Below are 21,260 nucleotides of genomic sequence, written 5' to 3' on the forward strand. Positions count from 1 at the left end.
GGGTCAGGATTTCTTCCGAGGAGTGTCAGCGACAACATAATTTTTGTTTATATTGTGCAGGAGCTGGTCATTATGCTGTAACTTGTCTTCTTAAGCTGGGAAACTCTCAGACTTAGGATTGGTGGGAGAGGCCTCTCCACAGATCTTAATTCCTGTAAGTCTGTCCACTGTTAAAAATGTCATACATCTGCAGGCCTTTTTAGACACTGGAGTGGCAAGAAACTTCATTGAAGAAAGAGTAGTTCAGCAATACCAGATTCCTATGGATCCACTAAAGGTGGCTCTCACTATATCATCAGTCTCAGGGGAACATTTGGCTGATAGGATCTCTCACATTACCAGACCATAAACTATGACTACCGGATTGCTGCACCAAGGAAAGATTTGTCTGTATGTGTTACCTTCCGCAGTGAACCAGATAATATTGGGTCTGCCATGGTTGAAGTTACATCAGCCTCAAATAGATTGGAGTATATTACAAATGGCCAAATGGCGTCCAAAATGTCATACGGACTGTTTGATTCCAGTAAAGGCACCCTCTCTTAATGTCCTCCAGTCTGTGCCAACTCTTCCTGGGCTACCTGACCTGTATGCAGATTTCGCCTACGTTTATAGTAAACAAAGAGCTGAAACCCTGCCTCCACATCGAGATCATGATTATGCCATTGATCTATTTCCTGGGAAAATGCCTCCTCGAGGAAGAGTCTACTCTCTATCTGTTCCGGAAACTGAGGCCATGAATCAATACATTCAGGAAAACTTGACCTGTGGATTCATCAAGCCATTTTCCTCTCTGGCGGGAGCAGGGATCTTTTTTGTTGGAAAAAAGGATGGTTCCCTTTGACCTTGCATCGATTATCAAGACCTGAACACCATTACAAGAAAAAAATCGATATCCTTTACCTCTTATAACTGAGCTTTATGATCGGCTTAGAGGCGCACAGATTTTTATTAAACTGGATCATTGAGGAGTTGATAATCTGGTTTGGATCCGAGAGGAGGATGAATGGAAAATGGCCTTCAATACACGTATGGTCATTACGAGTATTCAGTTATGCCCTTCGGCCTTTGCAATGCTCCAGCAGTATTTCAAGCCACGGTAAAGCAGAGTTGCTTACCTGTAATAGGTGTTCTCACAGGACAGCAGGATGTTAGTCCTCACATATGGGTGACATCATCAGGATGGAGCCCAATCACAGAACACTTTTGTCAAAGTTTCTAGAACTTTGACTAGCACCACTGAGCATGCCCAGCATGGTACCAACCCTGCATCCAGCAGGAGTCCCCCTTTAGTCTCGTGTATAGTAAAAAGTACGTGCAAAAAACAAAATAACAAATCGCAAGCGTACCCAGCTCTGCAGGGTGGCGGGTGGGTTTCGTGAGGACTAACATCCTGCTGTCCTGTGAGAACACCTATTACAGGTAAGCAACTCTGCTTTCTCACAGGACAAGCAGGATGGTAGTCCTCACATATCAGAGAATAGCGAGCTGAGGATGCCTGAGCAATGTACCAAAAGCACCCAAAGACGTGCAACAGGCACAACAACAGGGGTGATTTTGGATAAGAGGGCAGCATGAAATTCCCAGCGGCCATTGGAAGGAAGTTGGGTATTAAGCTGAGAACAAATTGCGTAGAACAGACTGGCCAAAGATAGAGTCTTGGGTGCCAGCCTTGTCCAGGCAATAATGAGCTGCAAAGGTATGGGGAGAACTCCATGTAGCAGCCCTGCAGATGTCAGCAAGAGATACAGATCGAAGATGTGCTACCGATGTTGCCATGGCTCTAATGGAGTGCACTTTAACTCGTCCCTGGAGCGGAAGGCCTGCTTGCTGGTAGCAGAAGGAAATACAGTCCGCCAGCCAGGAGGACAGGGTCTGCTTTCCCACCGGGATTCCCAGTTTAATTTTATCAAAGGAGACAAATAGCTGGGTGGACTTCCTATGGCCTGCAGTGCGTTCCAAATAAAAGGCTAGCACATGCTTGCAGTCCAAGGAATGCAGAGACCGCTCACCTGGATGTGAGTGGGGTTTTGGAAAGAAAATAGGCAAAACTATGGATTGATTTAAATGGAACTCAAAGACTACTTTCAGTAGAAATTTAGGATGAGTGCGAAGGACCACCAGATCATGAAGGAATTTCGTGTAAGGTGGGTAAGTAACCAGAGCCTGCAGCTCACTGATCCTGCGAGCAGACGTCAAAGCAAGAAGGAAGAGCATCTTCCAAGTGAGATGCCGTAACTCGCAGGAGTGCAGAGACTCAAACGGAGGTTTTATGAGTCACGCTAATACCACATTAAGGTCCCAAGCAGGGGCAGGGGGACGGAGAGGGAGCTTGAGGTGAAGCAAGCCCTTCATAAAGCGCACACTAAGGGTTGTGTTGAAATAGAAACATTACTTGCACCCTTATGGAAAGCAGCCACCACACTAACATGAACTCTAATGGAGGAAGTTTGGAATCCCGACTCCGAGAGGTGCCAGAGGTAGTCTAGAAACTTCATTATAGGGCAGGTAAAAGGATCTAACTCCTTTGATGTGTACCACAACGAAAACCGTTTCCATTTAGAATGATAAGATCTTCTAGTGGAAGGCTTTCGTGAAGCTACAAAGACCTGGGATACCGAGTCTAAGAGGTTCAGAGGCCGCAAAACTAGCCTTTCAACATCCAAGCTGTCAGTGCCAGAGTCTGGAGGTTCAGATGTCAGAGGCACCCGGCGTTCTGAGAGATCAATGACGGATCTGCGCCCAGGTGAATTTGCGGGCAGACAGAGAGGTCACGAAGGATGGGAAACCAATCTGCCGCAGCCAGTGTGGGGCTATGAGAATCATGAGGCCCTTGTCTCGACGTAGCTTCACGAGAGTCTTGCTTATGAGTGGAAGCCGGGGATAGGCATACAGGAAACCTGTTGTCCAAGAGAGAGCAAACGCATCCCTCGGTGGAGTCCTGGGACTGCGACGTAGGGAGCAGAAGTTGTTCACTTTGTGATTGTGGATCAACGCAAAGAGATCTATCATTGGATACCCCCATTTCTTGAATATGCGTTCCGCCACTGCAGGGTTCAAGGACCACTCGTGGGGTTGAAATTTGCGACTGAGTTTGTCCGCTAGTACATTGTCCACGCCTGCCAGGTAAGTTGCTCTCAGTAGCATGGAATGACCTAGAGCTAGAGCCCAGATTCGTGCTACCTCCTGACATAGCAGGTAAGAGCCGGTTACACCCTGCTTGTTGAAATACCACATCCCTACTTGATTGTCCATTTGGATTAGGATTGCCGGCAATCTTTAAAAGCTAGAAGGGCATATCTGATTGCCCTGAGCTCCAGAAAATGTATCTGATGTTGTGCTTCTGCTGCAGACCAGGTTCCCTAAGTCTGTAGGTTGTGGACATGTGTTCTCCATAGGGATGTGAATCGTTTTTTGACGATTTAAAAAAAATCGTCAGATATTTTTTAAATCGTCAAAAATCATTAAGAGTCGCAATACAATAGAAATTTCCCCGATTTATCGTGAAAAATCGTAAATCGGGGGAGGGGGGAGTGCGGGGAAAACCGGCACACCAAAACAACTCATAAACCTACCCTGACCCTATAAAACTAATCCCTTACCTTCCCCCACCCTCCTGAAGCCCCCAAAACTTTTTACGAGTACCTGGTGGTCCAGTGGGGGTGCGGGGACCGATCTCCCGCTCTCAGTCCATCGGCGCCATTTTGGCTGCCACTCAAAAATGGCATCGATGGCCCGATAAAAAAAAAACCCACCCGACCCTTTATAAACGAGCCCTTAGCTTCCCCCACCCTCCCGAGCCCCCCAAAACATTTTAAAATTACCTGGTGGTCTTGTGGAGAGGCGGAGGTGGACATTTGCTTTCTATTGGGCAGTCGAAAACCAGAGGACAGACCAGGCTGTGGAGGAGGCTGCATCTTCTGAGGCCTAGGCTGGTGAGTTTGAGGCTTCTGATATGGTCTAGATGGGCGAGATCAAGTCTGAGGTGGGTAGTATCTGCGTGCCTTAAAGGTTGTTCGCTTAGCCTCCTTACGGAATGGGCGTTTAGAAGAAGTGGAGAAGTCCATGTGCCCATATGAGAGTTGCTGTAGCGTCTCTTTATGGTCTTTAAGTTGAGCAACAGTCTCCTGAATTTTCTCACTGAAGAGGTTATCTCCCGCACAGGGGATGTCAGCTAACCTCTCTTGAACCTCTGAACGCAGATCCGAAGACTTGAGCCAGGCCCATCTCCGAGCACTTATTCCAGCTACTGACACCCTGGTGGCTGTGTCGAAGATGTCATAAGCTGAGCGCACCTCATGTTTACCAGCATCCAGCCTCTAGAATGGCATTGAACTGGTCCTGGAACTGGTCAAGAAGAGTATCAGAAAGATCCTGGAGCTGTTTGAGCAGGTTTCTGTTGTATTGCAAGATGTAAAGCTGGTAAGCTGCAGTACGGGAGATTAACATGGCTCCATGGAAGACCCTACGCTCAAAAGCATCGAGGAGTTTCTGCTCTTTTCCTGAAGGTGTGGATGAGTGAGGTCTTGGCCTTCTGGCTTTTTTCTGGGTGGACTCTACCACCACTGAATGGTGGGAAAGTTGAGCCTTCTGGAATCCAGGTGCTGCTTGGACCAGATATGTAGTATCAGTCTTATGGTTTACCGCAGGGACTGTCCATGGATGTTCCCAATTGCGTTGAAGGAGGTCATGGACAGGTATGGACATTACCTTCTTCGGTGCATCAACAAACTGAAGGACTTCTAACATTTTATGTCTGGAGACTTCTTCAGTCTGGAGTGTAAATGGAATAGACTCAGACATCTCTTTGATGAAACTTATAAAAGAGAGGTCCTCTTGCGGAGACTTTCTTCTCTCATCAGGAGGAGAGGGCTCTGATGGAATATTTCCTGTGTCCTGGGAATCGGAAGAATCATCAGAACAAGGATGATAGTGCTGTTCCTCAGCACCCAACGGTTCTCCAGAGGGCAAAAATGGACCTCCCCTGGCCGGAGGAGGTTGGGCCACCGAAGGGACCAGTGGCTGTATGGGTGGCACCGGTGTCAGCATTGGTATAGGTTGATGGAGCATCGGTGGCAAAAGCGATGCAGAAGGACTCGATGGCCTCGGTGGCCTCCTCGGTGGTAACACTCCAGAAGAGCCCGCACCGGGTCTGGCATCGGTGATTCACCCTCATCTGAAGAGAGGGGAATGGGCATCAAAGGACTCAGAGGCAATGGTGTTTTCCTCGGTTCCGAAGGCAAAGCACCGATGAGGGCATTGATCCTCTCCAGCAATGGTGCAAGCATCGGTGGCATCGTTTCCGACGTCGGAATCGGAGCTGGTATCGGTGCTGATGGAATCAGGTATCCGTGGAGAGCTCGCACCACCGCCTCCTGAACCATCTGGTTCAGTTCCTCATGGAACGCTGGCATTCTTAAGGCCAGGTCCGGAGTGGGAGGCTGGATGGGCACTGCCGGAACAATCACCAGTATAGGTGGAGCATCGGTCGGTGCCTGTCCCGAAGGCGAGGGATGCCTCGGTGAACCTGGCACAGAGGAGGTTTGGGGCTCCTCGGCACAGGCCTTCTTCCTTGGAGGCTCCTTGGAAGTAGAAGTGGAAGCCACCGGTGTGCTCGGATCAGATGGTAAGGTTTGCGATGCCAATGGCGATGCTTTTCCTTATGGGCTCCATTACTGGTGTCCAGCACCGAAGAAGCGGAAACCGAAGTCTTCGATGCGGGTCGAGAGTCATCAGTATCCGACCGATGACGGGACTTGGATGGTGACGGTGTCGATGACGTTGACGCTTTTGATGAGGAAACCTGTTTGGAATGGAACAATAAAGCCATCTTTTCCAAATGAGCCCGACGCCCTTTAGGGGTCATTTGGGCGCAGTTGGTACACGAATCTACATCATGGGTAGGGCCCAAGCACAACATACAAACCTGGTGAGAGTCGGTAATGGATATTTCCCTCGGACAGTCCGGGCACCTACGAAAACCCGTTGCCATCGTTGTCATCGAAAATTTAGGCCGCGGCACGGTTGGTGACCTCAGGGCCTAAAAGCCTAAAACCAACCGAAAGGTAGTAAAAACTTACCAAATGGGCACAGATATTGACGGTATACAAGAGGGACCCCAGCAGGGGTGAAATATTTGAAAAATGTGAACTTTTTCCTGAAGAATATTTTCCTGTCAGGAAACCGTGGAAGAGCTCCTATCTCCATGTGGCAAAAGCTGCGTGGAAAAAAAAGAGACTGAAGGGGGACCCCTGCTGGATGCAGAGTTGGTACCATGCTGGGCATGCTCAGTGGTGCCAGTCAAAGTTCTAGAAACTTTGACAAAAGTGTTCCGTGATTGGGCTCCATCCTGATGAAGTCACCCATATGTGAAGACTACCATCCTGCTTGTCCTATGACAAATGATATATTCTGAGATCTCTTATTTTCACATTTTCTCATTTATCTAGACAATATTCTCATTTTTTCCAAGACTGTGAGCCAACATCAAGTCCATGTATGACAGGTTCTTCAGCGTCTGTGGGAAAATAAGCTGTATGCCAAATCAGAAAAATGTATTTTTCACCAAGAAGAATTACCCTTCTTGGGTTACATAATTTCCCAGACTGGACTGTGAATGGACACAGAGAAACTTAAGGCAATTCTGGATTGATCCCAACCAGTGAGTCTCAAGGCTCTACAACGTTTCTTAGGCTTCTCAAACTGTTATTGACAATTCATCTCTGGATATTCAATCTTAGTAGTACCACTTACAGCCTTGACCAAATTGGGGGCTGATGTACGTAATTGGACTTCAGAACCTATTCAAGCCTTCCAACAGTTAAAGGAGGAATTCATCAAAGATCCCTGTCTACAACATCCAGACCCTACTAGACCCTTCATTGTGGAGGTGAATGCCTCTGTGCTAGGAGTAGGAACAATTCTCCTACAATCAACTGAGGCAGGGAAATTAGTTACCGGTGCCTGTTTTTCAAGAAAATTCTCTTCAGCTGAGAAAAATGATTCTATGGATGACTGAGAACTCCTGGCTATCAAGCTAGCACTTGAAGAATGGTGACACTTATTGGAAGGAGCTAAACATACTGTTACCATCTACACCGACCACAATAATTTGGCTTATCTCTCTCATGCTCAACGACTAAATCCCTGACAAGCCCGATGGGCCTTATTCTTTAGTTGTTTCAACTTTAACTTGCTTTTTCAGCCAGCAGGAAAAAATCATCGAGCTGATGCTTTATCTAGAAGCTTCTACCCTGATGAAACTCATGATCCACCTCGTCACATATTGACCCAGCTCAAATCATGGTCGCTGCACCTTTACAGTTCCGGCAGGGAAGACAGCTGTGCCCAAACGGTTAAGGGAAAATGTTCTCTGTTGGGCTTATGACTCTCTTCTGGCAGGGACCCGGGACTTCAACGGACAAAGTAACTTTTTGCCCATCACTATTGGTGGCCACAGTGGGAAAAGGATACGAAACGATTTGTAGAGTCCTGCCCTATGTGTGCAGCCACAAAAGCTCCCAGACTTGACCTTGGGGTTTACTGCAACCACTACCAATACTTTAGAGACCTTGGGCTCATATTGCTACAGATTTCATCACGGACCTGCCTCCTTCAGAAGGGAATGATACTATCTGGGTAGTGGTAGATCGATTTTCTAAAATGACTCACTTTGTCGCACTCCATGGACTGCCATCAGCACCAGAATTAGCATGATTATTTGTTCAACACATCTTTCGAATCCATGGACTTCCTTAACACATAGTATCGGATAGAGGAGTTCAATTTACTGCACATTACTGGAAGGACCTCTATAAAAAATTTGGGATTCAATTAGATTTTTCCTCGGCTTATCATCCACAGACTAATGGATTGGCGGAACGGACTAATCATGGACTAATCACTTTTTTGAAGGAGTTAATAAACATGTGGATAAAGGTGAATCGGTAGATGTAGTATACTTGGATTTTCAGAAGGTGTTTGACAAAGTTCCTCATGAGAGGCTTCTAGGAAAAGTAAAAAGTCATGGGATAGGTTGCGATGTCCTTTCGAGGATTGCAAACTGGCTAAAAGACAGGAAACAGAGAGTAGGATTAAAAGGACAATTTTCTCAGTGGAAGGGAGTGGGCACTGGAGTGCCTCAGGGATCTGTATTGGGACCCTTACTTTTCAATCTACTAGATAAGGGAGCCCTGACCGACGTGCCGCAAATGCGCAGTAGAGAGCAGCTCTACCACGCATGCGCGGGCGAGTACGTCGGTCAGAGCGGAGCGTGCCCGAAAAAAAAATGGCGCTTTGTCCTTAGGAGCAGGAGCGGCGGCAGCGGTGGTGATGAGCAGGAGTGTTGGCGGCAACGAGCAGGAGGAGCAGTAGCGGTAGTGGCGGCGGCGACGCGCGCGAGGGAGGTAGGGAGGGACACCCCCCGTCTGCCGGTTGTGGATGAGCTGAAAGGGGAGGGGATTGAGAGAGAGGGAGTGAGTGAGGGGAGGGAGGAGAGAGTGAGCTGAGGGGTGGGAGGAGAGAGTGAGCTGAGGGGAGGGGAGGAGGGAGGAGAGAGTGAGGAGGGGGAGGGAGGAGAGAGTGAGGGGAGGGGGAGGGAGGAGGGAGTGAGCTGAGGGGAGGGGGAGGGAGGAGAGAGTGAAGAGAGGGTGAGGGGAGGGGGTGGGAGGAGAGGGAAAGGGGAGGGGGAAGGGAGGAGAGGAGTGAGGGGAGGGAGGAGAGGGTGAGCGGAGGGGGGAAGGTGAGAGGGAGGGAGTATAGAGGGGGGAGGTGAGAGGGAGGGAGTATAGAGGGAGGGAGGTGAGAGGGAGGGAGGGAGAATGAGGGGGAGGGAGTGGGAATGAAATGGACCGAAATTTTTTTTTTAAATGTAGCCCATTGTTACGGGCTTAACGGCTAGTATATTTATAAATGATCTGGAAAGAAATACGACAAGTGAGATAATCACATTTGCAGATGATACGAAATTGTTCAGAGTAGTTAAATCACAAGCAGGTTGTGATAAATTGCAGGAAGACCTTGTGAGACTGGAAAATTGGGCATCAAAATGGCAGATGAAATGTAATGTGGATAAGTGCAAAGTGATGCATATAGGGAAAAATAACCCATGCTATAGTTACACAATGTTAGGTTCCATATTAGGAGCTACCACCCAAGAAAGAGATCTAGGCGTCATAGTGGATAACACATTGAAATCGTCGGTTCAGTGTGCTGCGGCAGTTAAAAAAGCAAACAGAATGTTGGGAATTATTAGAAAGGGAACGGTGAATAAAATTGAAAATGTTATAATGCCTCTATACCGCTCCATGGTGAGGCCGCACCTTGAATACTGTGTACAATTCTGGTCACCTCATTTCAAAAAAGATATAATTGCGATGGAGAAGGTACAGAGAAGGGCTACCAAAATGATAAGGGGAATGGAACAGCTCCCCTATGAGGAAAGACTAAAGTGGTTAGGACTTAGAAACATAGAAACATAGAAACATAGAAATGACGGCAGAAGAAGACCAAACGGCCCATCCAGCCTGCCCAGCAAGCTTCACACATTTTTTCTCATACTTATCTGTTTCTCTTAGCTCTTTGGTTCTATTTCCCTTCCACCCCCACCATTAATGTAGAGAGCAGTGATGGAGCTGCATCCAAGTGAAATATCTAGCTTGATTAGTTAGGGGTAGTAGGGGTAGTAACCGCCGCAATAAGCAAGCTACACCCATGCTTATTTGTTTTACCCAGAATATGTTATTCAGCCCTTATTGGTTGTTTTTCTTCTCCCCTGCCGTTGAAGCAGGGAGCTATGCTGGATATGCGTGTAGTATCAGTTTTTCTTCTCCCCTGCCATTGAAGCAGAGAGCTATGCTGGATATGCGTGAAGTATCAGTTTTTCTTCTCCCCTGCCGATAAAGCACAGAGCTATGCTGGAAATGCATTGAAAGTGAAGTATCAGGCTTATTTGGTTTGGGGTAGTAACCGCCGTAACAAGCCAGCTACTCCCCGCTTTGTGAGTGTGAATCCTTTTTTCTTCTCCCCTGCCGTTGAAGCAGAGAGCTATGCTGGATATGCGTGAAGTATCAGTTTTTCTTCTCCCCTGCCGTTGAAGCAGGGAGCTATGCTGGATATGCGTGTAGTATCAGTTTTTCTTCTCCCCTGCCGTTGAAGCAGAGAGCTATGCTGGATATGCGTGAAGTGTCAGTTTTTCTTCTCCCCTGCCGTTAAAGCAGAGAGCTATGCTGGAAATGCATTGAAAGTGAAGTATCAGGCTTATTTGGTTTGGGGTAGTAACCGCCGTAAAAAGCCAGCTACTCCCCGCTTTGTGAGTGCGAATCCTTTTTTCTTCTCCCCTGCCGTTGAAGCAGAGAGCTATGCTGGATATGCGTGAAGTATCAGTTTTTCTTCTCCCCTGCCGTTGAAGCAGAGAGCTATGCTGGATATGCGTGAAGTATCAGGTTTTCTTCTCCCCTGCCGTTGAAGCAGAGAGCTATGCTGGATATGCGTGAAGTATCAGTTTTTCTTCTCCCCTGCCATTGAAGCAGAGAGCTATGCTGGATATGCGTGAAGTATCAGTTTTTTTTCTCCCCTGCCGTTGAAGCAGAGAGCTATGCTGGATATGCATTGAAAGTGAAGTATCAGGCTTTTCAGCTTGGAGAAGAGACAGCTGAGGGGGGATATGATAGAAGTGTTTAAAATCATGAGAGGTCTAGAACGGGTAGATGTGAATCGGTTATTTACTCTTTCGGATAATAGAAAGACTAGGGGCATGCCATGAAGTTAGCATGTAGCACATTTAAAACTAATCGGAGAAAATTCTATTTTACTCAATGCACAATTAAACTTTGGAATTTGTTGCCAGGGGATGTGGTTAGTGCAGTTAATGTAGCTGGGTTTAAAAAAGTTTGCATAAGTTCTTGGAGGAGAAGTCCATTACCTGCTATTAATTAAGTTGACTTAGAAAATAGCTACTCTATTACTAGCATCAGTTGCATGGGGTATACATAGTTTTTGGGTACTTGCCAGGTACTTGTAGCCTGGATTGGCCACTGTTGTTAACAAGATGCTGGGCTTGATGGACCCTTGGTCTGACCCAGTATGGCATGTTCTTATGTTCTTATGTCTCTTAAGACATTTTTACGATGTTATGTGAATCAGTGTCAGGATGATTGGTCCTCATTACTTTCATGGGCTGAGATTTGCCACAATAACCACATTACACAAGCCTCAGGAACTTCATCCTTTTATTTGGTTTTTGGACATCATCCTCGAGTACCACTACCCATTGCCATCTCCTCCTCTTCTCTTGTGGTAGATCCTGCTACTCAGGAATTAATTGAATTATGAAAAAATACCCACAGACTTTTACAGCAGGCCGCAGTCAGAACAAAGAAGCAGGAAGATAAAAAACGAAGTCCAGCCCCACAGTTCCATCCAGGAGAGTTAGTTTGGCTAAGTACTTGCAATCTCTGATTACGCATGCCTTCATTAAAGTTTGCTCCAAGATTTGTGGGACCATTCTCAGTTGAAAGTATTGCAGATGTTACGTATAAACTCCAATTACCTTCAACACTGTGAATTTATGATATTTTCCATGTATCCCTCCTTAAACCTGCAATTCTGTCCTGGCCTTTTAGAAATCCAAAACAATTTTCACCTACACTTGTTGATGATACACAAAATGAAATAGAGGAGATCTTGGATTCCAGGCGAGGAAGAAAGGAATTACAATATTTAATTTCCTGGAAAGGCTATGGCCCAGAGGAGAATTCTTGGGAACCTGCCAGCAGCATTCAAGCTCCTCAGTTAATCAGTGAATTTCATCAACATTTTCCTGTCAAGCATAGACCAAGAAGGCAGAAGGGGGAACCTTGCAGGGGAGGTACTGTTGGAAGCAAGCTGGAATCTCTTCCGCTCCAGCAGCCCGCAGAGCAATGGTGGCCATCTTTGACGGTGTCTCCTGATGGCAGTGTGGCAGGACACGCGCTCCATCGTGGCACCTCCCCCTCAGCGTGTCAGGTGCCCTCGCTGGAAGTTCCCGTGCTAAGAGTGGTATTTAAACACAGTGTTTACAGCACCTTTTTGCCTTGGCTACAGGCTTGCTTGTGCTGTTGCTACTTCGATGTGTGTTTTCGTCAGTTATCTCGACCCTTGTTTGGACTCAGATTTGGACTGCCCACTACCTGCCTTGACCCTGGTTTTGACTATGAATTGTCTGCTGCTTGCCTCGACCCTGGATTCAGATTTGGATTGCCTGCTGCCTGCCTCGACCCCTGCCTGGACTTCGATTTGGCTTGTCTGCTACCTACCTCGACCCCTGCCTGTAATAGGATTGGTTGGTGTCATCTACCTCACATCCTTGCAGGATCTTTGTTTGGCCTGAGTGTTGCTCTTCAGTCTTCGATCAGTCTCTAGCTTGAGGTAAGGCTATTACTCTATCTCTTGGATTTACAAACCGTAACGACCAGCATTCAGAATGGGTTCCCATTTCTCAACAATTTACTGTTGCCAGATTCATGAAAGGTCTGAATTTTTTTCATCCCCAGTTAGGGATCCCTGTATTCTGCAATATCTGAACATAGTTCTTGCTCAGCTCATATACCATACTTTGAGCGTCTAGCATCAACAGAACTGAAATTTCTTTTTGAGAAAGATTTATATTTGCTTGCAGAGTAAGGGGCTGATGTAATAAAGTGTGCCCAGCCTAGTTCACAGGTTTACGTGCAGTTAGATGCGCAATATGGGCACTGTAAACTAGCACCCAAAGCAATAACAAGATTAGCGTGTCCAAAACGTGTGCCCAAACAAATGTGTAGCTGATAGTGCTTATCATATGTAAATTCCATTTAGGCGAGGCTATTAGCTATTACCCTCCGATGCAGAAAATCGCTGGGTGCACTTTTTAATGTGGCAAAATTAACTCCAACCCCGGAGCTGGTATCAAATCAATCTATGAGCCAAGGGCTCATTATAAATTAAAAAATACTGTCCTCTGTGGTTCCTCCCACTTAGTATCATTGTGATACTTAAATCTTCTGCTTGTGGTGTCTAAGAATAAAGGTTTGATGTAAAAAAAAAAATTATGGATATACAGTACACACGCTCCAGGCCAATTTTGCCACTTGATATTGAGCATTTATATTGTGCATGTCTATTTGAGAAATTGACATGAAGTGGGATAGAATAGATGCTCGTATTGATTGCCCATTGCAGTTGAGGATGCAAAGCCACATCTTCTGAGTGCCCAATGCATTTGAGCAGCAGGGACACATAATTCTTCCCTAGCATGTCCTTTTTAATGCAGTAGCTCCTTTTTAAAGGAGCAGCTCATTACAATATTGCATCGGGCGCCCAGGAGACGTGGCTGTGTGCACATTAGGAAAACGTGCATCTTACTGCATCGGCCTGTAAGTGAGTTACAAGCCTTAATTTCACACTTTTCATATACAAATATACAAAAATAGAGTAGTATTATAAACTCATTCAAAATTTTTAGCTAAAGTAGTCTTTCAGTTTCATTTGAATCAGTCTATTGTACTACCAATATTTTTTCCTAAGCCACATACCAATAAAGGCGAAGAGGCTCTGCATACTTTGGATTGCTGAAAGCTTTATTGTTATATTTGTAGAGACTCAATTCATCTTTTTAATCCAGTCAAACAAGTGTTTAAGCTATAAAACAAACTCTTTCCATTTTTCATAAGGCATTTGACAAAGTCCCTTTTGAGAAATTGGAAAGTTATGGGATCAGAGACAGTGGATTGGTAATTGGATAAAAGACAGGAAACAGAGGATAGGATTATATGGACAAACCAACTGGAGAAAAGTCATTAATGAAGTGCCCTAGGGTCTGTTTTGGGACCTGTGCTATTTAGCATATTCCTAAATGACTTAGAGAAAGGAGCAAGCGAGGTGACCAGATTTGCAGGTGACACAAAGTTGTTTTGAGTTGTTAAAACAGCAACCGATTATGAAGAACTTCAGAAGGATCTTGTGAGACTAGGAGATTGGCCTTCTATATGGCAGATGCAATTTAATGTGGACAAGTGCAAAGTAATGCATGTAGGTAAAATAATCCAATCTATAGGTACATGTAGCTGTGTTCCATGTTAGGAATCACCACCCAGGAAAAGAACCTTAGAGTCCTTGTGGACAATATCTTGAAATATTTGCTCAGTGTGTAGCTGCAGTCAAAAATGCAAATAGAATGTTAGAAATTATTTGGAAAAGAATACAGAACAAAACTGAGAATATTATAATACCTTTATATAGATCCACAGTGCAACCATACCTTGAGTATTAAGTGCAGTTCTGCTGCCCCATCTCAAAGAATACATAGTGGGCATAGAAACGGTACAAAGAAGAGCAACAAAAAGGATAAAGGGAATGGAAAAGCTTCCTTATGAAGAAAGGCTAATAGATTAGGGCTCTTTAGCTTGGAAAAGAAGCAATTGAGAAGGGATATGATTGAAATTTATAAAACCATGAGTGGGGTGAAAAGGATAAATAGGAAATAGTTATTTACCCTTTCAAACAACACTGGGACTAGGAAACACTCCAAGGTCAATATGTAGCCACTGAGTGGCTTGACTAGTTAGCTGGATAAACATTTAACCAGGTACACCTGGAAAAGCCAGCAGTTATCCCTCAGAGTGAGATACAAGAAATAGATCAGCTGTTGGGGATCCAACTTGTGACAGTTGGAGAAGAATGCTGACCTCGATGGACCTTGGTCTGACCCAGCATGGCACTTCTTATGTTCTTATGTTCACATGGTTGTCAGTTTGCATTTCTTACTGTTATGCTCAATCAGGACAACAGCTTCAAAATAAAGTAAAAACATATCAGGTTAAGGCTACTGCAGTTTCCTTAGCCCATCATTTCTCTGTTTCCATAGAAGAAATCTGTAAAGCTGCCACTTGGTCTTCTGTTGATAGCTTCTAGAAAATGATTCAAATCAAGATAGAAGTTTTGGCCAAGCAGTTTTTAAAAGCTTATTTTATTAAATTCTTCAGCCTCTTCAAAGTATGGGCTGCAAATTCCTCTGCTGATATGACAATTTAATGAATAAGTAGTCCCCAGTTTTGTGGCTAATTTATGTTCTGCTTATCCATGGAGAAAGCAAGGTTGCTTACCTGTAACAGGTATTCTGCATAGACACAGGACAAATTAACAACACAATCCCATACTCCTCCCCTTAAAGTTGCTATAAAGGCTGAACACTTATGAGGCAGCAACTGTGAAGAATCCACCAAGCATGCTCAGAAAAACCTTTTTTCATCTCCGTGCTGTCAGATGATGTCGCTAACTTGTGTGGCTGATTTGTTCTGCTGTCTAAGGAGAATACCCACAGGTAAGAAAGCTTGCTTTTTCAAGAAAATATGAAAAGGGTATGTCTTTACTTGATAAACAATTGATATTTGTATTTAGTTAATTTTGTATTTGTGTATAGTTTAAACATTGTTTAAAAACAATGTGAAATTGTCAATTAAAATGCTGACTTTTTCGCATTGTCAAAAATATAAATGTGTTGTGCAAAATTATGCACATTTACCACATAATTGCTGCAGAATTTTGAAATATCTGCTGCAGGCATCTCAGCAAATAGTTTAATAGTGTGCTTAACATACATTTCCTGTTCTAATGTCTACTACATTTAAATTTTAAAGCAAATATTGTACATGTTCAGGTCAGGTTCTATGATTTATTTGCATCTTTGCTATGAGATACAGTAGCTGATAGTTTTAAATATCCTTCATATTGCTACTGCTCTGTGATAAAGTACCTAAATAAATGGTTCTGACTGATAAAAAGTGAACATTTTACCACTACTAATGAGAGATGACATGGTCTTGTTCTGTATAAATAGGGTAAAATTCCTGATCTCTCTCTTCTAAATATTTGCTTTTTCATTAAAAAATATATCTTTAAAACACTTTTGAAGTCATTTTGAATTTAGTGATTTCATTGTCAGCATAATATTGCATTGTAAGTTTTATTTTTTATTTTTGCATTCCCCTAAAATATTTACGTTGACTAACTGCACTATAAAACATGGGTCTTGGAAAGTTTGCTTGTATCAGTTTTGAACCTTTTCTAAAGTACAGCATCTTGGCACCATGTTATAATAATCGCTACAATGCATGTGTGAATATGTGATATGCGATTTACATATCTTTATTTACATAATTAGATGGAAAAAGAAAATAATGATACAAGAATTTGTGAATTAGAGGAAAAATTGAGTGATCTGGAGATGGAGAAGATTAAATTGATTAATTGTAATACCGAGAATTTGCAGACAACAAATGAGTTAAAACAGGATCGGGACCAAATGAAGATACAGCTGAAAACTCTAAATAATGAACTTGCCAACCTAACAGGTAGGGGGATAAACTTGAATGTCTTCTAAATCAAACCTGTTTTAAATATAGGAAACTTAACTGCTGCATCCAAATATGATGGATATTAACTGTATGCAAGAAGTTTTCAGCTTCAGAATGTTTATGTTCAAACTGCAGAAAAATTTTTATGTTTTGTATTTGATTTTGCTATTGAAAATAACATTATATTAAGCAGGTACTGTATTTGTGTTTTGCTACTGATGTTAATTGTTGCCATTGATCTCTTAAAAAATGCATTGTTATCGCAAGTTACAGAAGAAATATGATTCTCTGTCAACAAGTAGGGCTGAATTAACCATGACATTAGAAAGATTATACTACGATTGTTCTAGAAAGAAGGCATTAGACGCACTAAGAGGGATCTAGAGAAAGAAGAGAACCAAACAGCACAAATTAAAACTTGGCCAGAGATAGTATTTTTTAACAATGTCCATGCCTGTTGCACACTTTCCACCTTTCTTGCAGCACCTTTCAGTTTTTTCTATTTTTCTCATTTTATCAATGTTTCACTTTTGAAAGTTTAGCACTAGAGCCGTAGATTTACATACTGTCCCCTTTCCAGTCATTAATTCAAATTTCATCATATAAGAAATTGCCATACTGGGTCAGACCAAGGGTCCATCAAGCCCAGCATCTTGTTAACAAAAGTGGCCAATCCAGGCTACAAGTACCTGGCAAGTACCCAAAAACTATGTATACCCCATGCTACTTATGCTAGTAATAGAGTAGCTATTTTCTAAGTCAACTTAATTAATAGCAGGTAATGGACTTCTCCTCCAAGAACTTATGCAAACCTTTTTTAAACCCAGCTACATTAACTGCACTAACCACATCCCCTGGCAACAAATTCCAGAGTTTAATTGTGCATTGAGTAAAATAGAATTTTCTCCGATTAGTTTTAAATGTGCTACATGCTAACTTCATGGCATGCCCCTAGTCCTTCTATTATCCGGAAGAGTAAATGACCGATTCACATTTACCCGTTCTAAACACCTCATGATTTTAAACACCTCTATTATATCCCCCCTCAGCCATCTCTTCTCTAAGCTGAACAACCCTAACCTCTTTAGTCTTTCTTCATAGGGGAATTGTACACAGTATTCAAGGTGCGGTCTCACCATGGAGCGATATAGAGGCATTATGATATTTTCCGTTTTATTCACCATTCCCTTTCTAATAATTCCCAATATTCTGTTTCCTTTTTTGAATGCTGCAGCACACTGAAATGAAGATTTCAATGTGTTATCCACTATGATGCCTAGATCTCTTTCTTGGGTGGTAGCTCCTAATATGAAACCTAACATTGTGTAACTATATCATGGTTTATTTTTCCCTATATGCATCACCTTGCACTTTTCCACTTTAAATTTCATCTGCCAATTTTCCAGTCTCACAAGGTCTTCCTGCAATTTATCACAATCTGCTTGTGATTTAACTACTCTGAATAATTATGCATCATCTGCAAATTTGATTACCTCACTGGTCGTATTTTTTTCCAGATCATTTAGAAATATATATATATTGAAAAGTACGGGTCCCAATACAGATCCCTGAGTCACTCCACTGCCCACTCCCTTCCACTGAGAAAATTGTCCATTTAATCCTACTTTCTGTTTCCTGTCTTTTAGCCAGTTTATAATCCACAAAAGGACATCACCACCTATCCCATGACTTTTTACTTTTCCTTGAAGCCTCTCATGAGGAACTTTGTCAAACACCTTCTGAAAATCCAAATACACTACATCTACAGGTTCACCTTTATCTACATGTTTATTAACTCCTTCAAAAAAGTGAAGCAGATTTGTGAGCAAGACGTGCCTTGGGTAAAGCCATGCTGACTTTGTTCCATTAAACCATGTCTTTCTATATGTTCTGTGATTTTTATATTTAGAACACTTTCCACTATTTTTCCTGGCACTGAAGTCAGGCTAACTGGTCTGTAGTTTCCTGGATCACCCCTGGAGCCCTTTTTAAATATTGGGGTTACATTAGCCACCCTCCATTCTTCAGGCACATTGGATGTTTTTAATGATAGGTTACAAATATTTACTAATAGGTCTGAAATTTCATTTTTGAATTCCTTCAAAACCCTGGGGTGTATACCATCCGGTTCAGGTGATTTTCTGCTCTTCAGTTTTTCAATCATGCCTACTACATCTTCAAGGTTTACTGGTACGGGTATCTCCCCAACAACCTCTTCATGTTCTTCATTGAATGTTCTTGACTTTTTTGTTCCTGTTCCTGTTCCATTTTCCTCGTCGGAGCTCCTTCATGTTGCCTGTTCTGTGTTCCTGGTCTCTTGTCAGTTCCTCGTCCAGGTCTTCTGAATCTTTGCCTCATCTGAATCTTCAGTCAAATTCCTAATGTCCCAGTCTTCGTTTCAAGGTCAACCTTCTGGATTCTCCCTCCAGGTGTGTCAACATTGTGGTCCGTGAGCAATCCAGGGGGGGACTGTGTAGGGCGCGTCCTAGCACAGGGCCTGTTTCCAAGTCCGTCTTCGCTGGATCAAGTCCTCAGAGTTCATCTGTGTTCTTAGTGTTCCAAGTTCCAAGTCATGTTTCATGTCAAGTCTCGAGTTCCTAGTTATGTTCCTAGTTCCAGGGCTTGTGGAGCTTGTCCAGCCAGCGCATTTCCTTGTTCCAAGCCATGATCCTCATTCCAAGGAATATCCTGGCTCCTGATCTCATCTGAGTCTCAGTCCTGAGCCTGTCCCACTCCCTGCATGGTCCGCAACCAACCTGTGCAGGTTGTGTAGGGCACGAAGCAGGACAGCGTGGTCTGTGACCAGCCCACGGGGGGCTGTGTAGGGCGAGCTGAGGTGCAGTGCCCTGGGAAGCTGAACTCCTTCCTGAACCTGAGCCTTCACAATGTTCCTCGTCTCCAGAGCCTTCATCCATGTTCCTCATCTCCAGTTCCTCAGATTCTAGTCTTCGTCCCAATTCCAAGTCTTTGTTCAAGTCCCAAGTCTTCAGTGTTTTTGTCAAAGTTCCTCATCATGCTATGTCCTATCCTAAGCCTTTGCCTGTCCTGACCCTCTCCTTGTTCCCAAGCAGCAAGTCTAAAAGTGCTATTGAGTGGCCTGAGGGCTACCCTAAAGACCAGCGTTGTGTTATTTGGTCTCACTCTGTGTGTGCAGGATCAATGGAGGTCTGAGAGCGATGTTCCAATTTCCAAGCTATGTTCCAAGTTCCAAGCCCATCCCGTGCCTGGATACGCTCGCCTCTCCTATGTCTACCTTGGAGCCTTATGTTGTGGCACCTGGCCGCGGTAATCCTCGGACAGGCCCCCCTACCTCTGTGAATCCACCAGCACAAGGGCTCCTCTGATGCGGGGGGCCACGCACGGTCCGTGGCGCGACTTCCCCGGTGGCTCTGCAGACAGCATCAGGTAAAGCATGGCAAGCTCCGCCCTTTAAAGGGGCCACGGTGCGAAAACCAGGCCGGCCCTGGAAGATGACATCATCAGCCAGGGAGATTTAAACCTCTCCCTGGGAACAGGAAATCGCCTTGCAATTAGGATCCTGTGGTGTTTGGCTGTCCTTGTCTCTTCCTGCATTCCTCGTCTCCTGGTTGACCTCGGATTGTGTTCTCGATTTCGTCTGTCTGCTGCCTGCCCTGACCTTGGTTTGTTTCATTGACTCCGCTCCTTGCTGCCAGCCCCGGATCTTCTGCCTGGACCTCTGCTCTGCACCTTGCTGCCTGCCCCAGATCTTCCATCTGGAACCCATCTCTGCTCCTCGCCAACTATCCCAGACCCTCGGACCAGACTGTTCTTCTTGATATCCACTACAGTTGGAACGTCTGGAGTACCCGCTCCTCGGGGGCTCTCCGACACTCTTAGGCTATCCGCTCCTCAGAGGGCTACCTGGCTTGCGGAACCTTATATCCAGTGGGGCTGTTGTCAATACCACCTTCCAGAGACGAGTTCACCGGGGCTGATCCTTGGTGGTTTATCATCCTTCGCTCTGGACTAAGGGTCCACAACCGTTACAGATTGCAAGGCCATGGATCCGGTGGATTTAATGGGCTTCAGGCTATTCCGGGCCTGGCTCAACAACTTATGCAGCAACGACAGCAGCAGCAGCAGCAGTGTCTAGAGACTTTAACCGCCACCGTTGAATGCCTGGCAAACCGCCTAGATTCTATTCATGGAACAGAGGCGGCCACCTCTCTGCCAATGGTTCCAGCTACTCCTACTTCAGTGACTCATATGCCTGCTCCATCCCGATTTCGAGGAGAAGCCAAACAGTGCCGAGGGTTCTTGAACCACTGTTTCATTAGATTCTCCTTGTAGGAACAACAGTTCCCAACGGACCATATGAAGACTTCTTTCATCATTTCGCTATTAGATTGAAAAGCCCTGGCCTGGGCATCCCCACTCTGGGAACGCGGAGACTCCATTTTGGGTGACTTGCCCCGGTTTGTCCAGACCTTCCGCCAAATATTTGATGAACCTGGTTGTCAGTCTACAGCTTCCTCGGAGCTCCTCATTCTATGCCAGGGCACACGCACATTGGCCGATTTCGCGGTGGAATTCCGCCAAGATGATTGGTCCACGCTCTTACTTTGGGCCAAATTTTCGCATAATTCCCACACTCATTTGGCTACTGGGAATTCCCCTTTCCAGGTTGTCTACGGCAAGCAACTGCGGCCCCCACTTCCTTTACCGCTTTCCGTAGCCTCCCCGGCGGCCCAGCTTTCAGTCCAACAGCTGCATGAGTTATGAGAGGTTACTAATGCCAAACTACTACGTGCTGCTGAATCTACCAAACGGATGGCAGACAAGCATCGTCGACCATCTCCACTGTTCTACATGGGAGACCGAGTTTGGCTCAGTACGCGTCATATACACCTCAGGGTCCCGTCCATGAGA

General features: G+C 44.7%; 1 protein-coding gene across 2 annotated transcripts in view; it reads left to right on the forward strand.

The window, feature by feature from the left end:
* CCDC158 (coiled-coil domain containing 158) overlaps window positions 1–21,260 on the forward strand; it is a 1,731,209-nt gene that overhangs the window by 1,622,839 nt on the left and 87,110 nt on the right. For both annotated transcript variants that reach the window (XM_029599728.1, XM_029599736.1), the window contains one exon: window positions 16,178–16,367. In XM_029599728.1, the coding sequence (XP_029455588.1) occupies window positions 16,178–16,367 (190 nt within the window). The remainder of the gene's footprint in view (window positions 1–16,177; window positions 16,368–21,260) is intronic.

The sequence above is a fragment of the Rhinatrema bivittatum genome, chromosome 1, assembly GCF_901001135.1.
Source record: "Rhinatrema bivittatum chromosome 1, aRhiBiv1.1, whole genome shotgun sequence".
Taxonomy (NCBI): Eukaryota; Metazoa; Chordata; class Amphibia; order Gymnophiona; family Rhinatrematidae; genus Rhinatrema; species Rhinatrema bivittatum.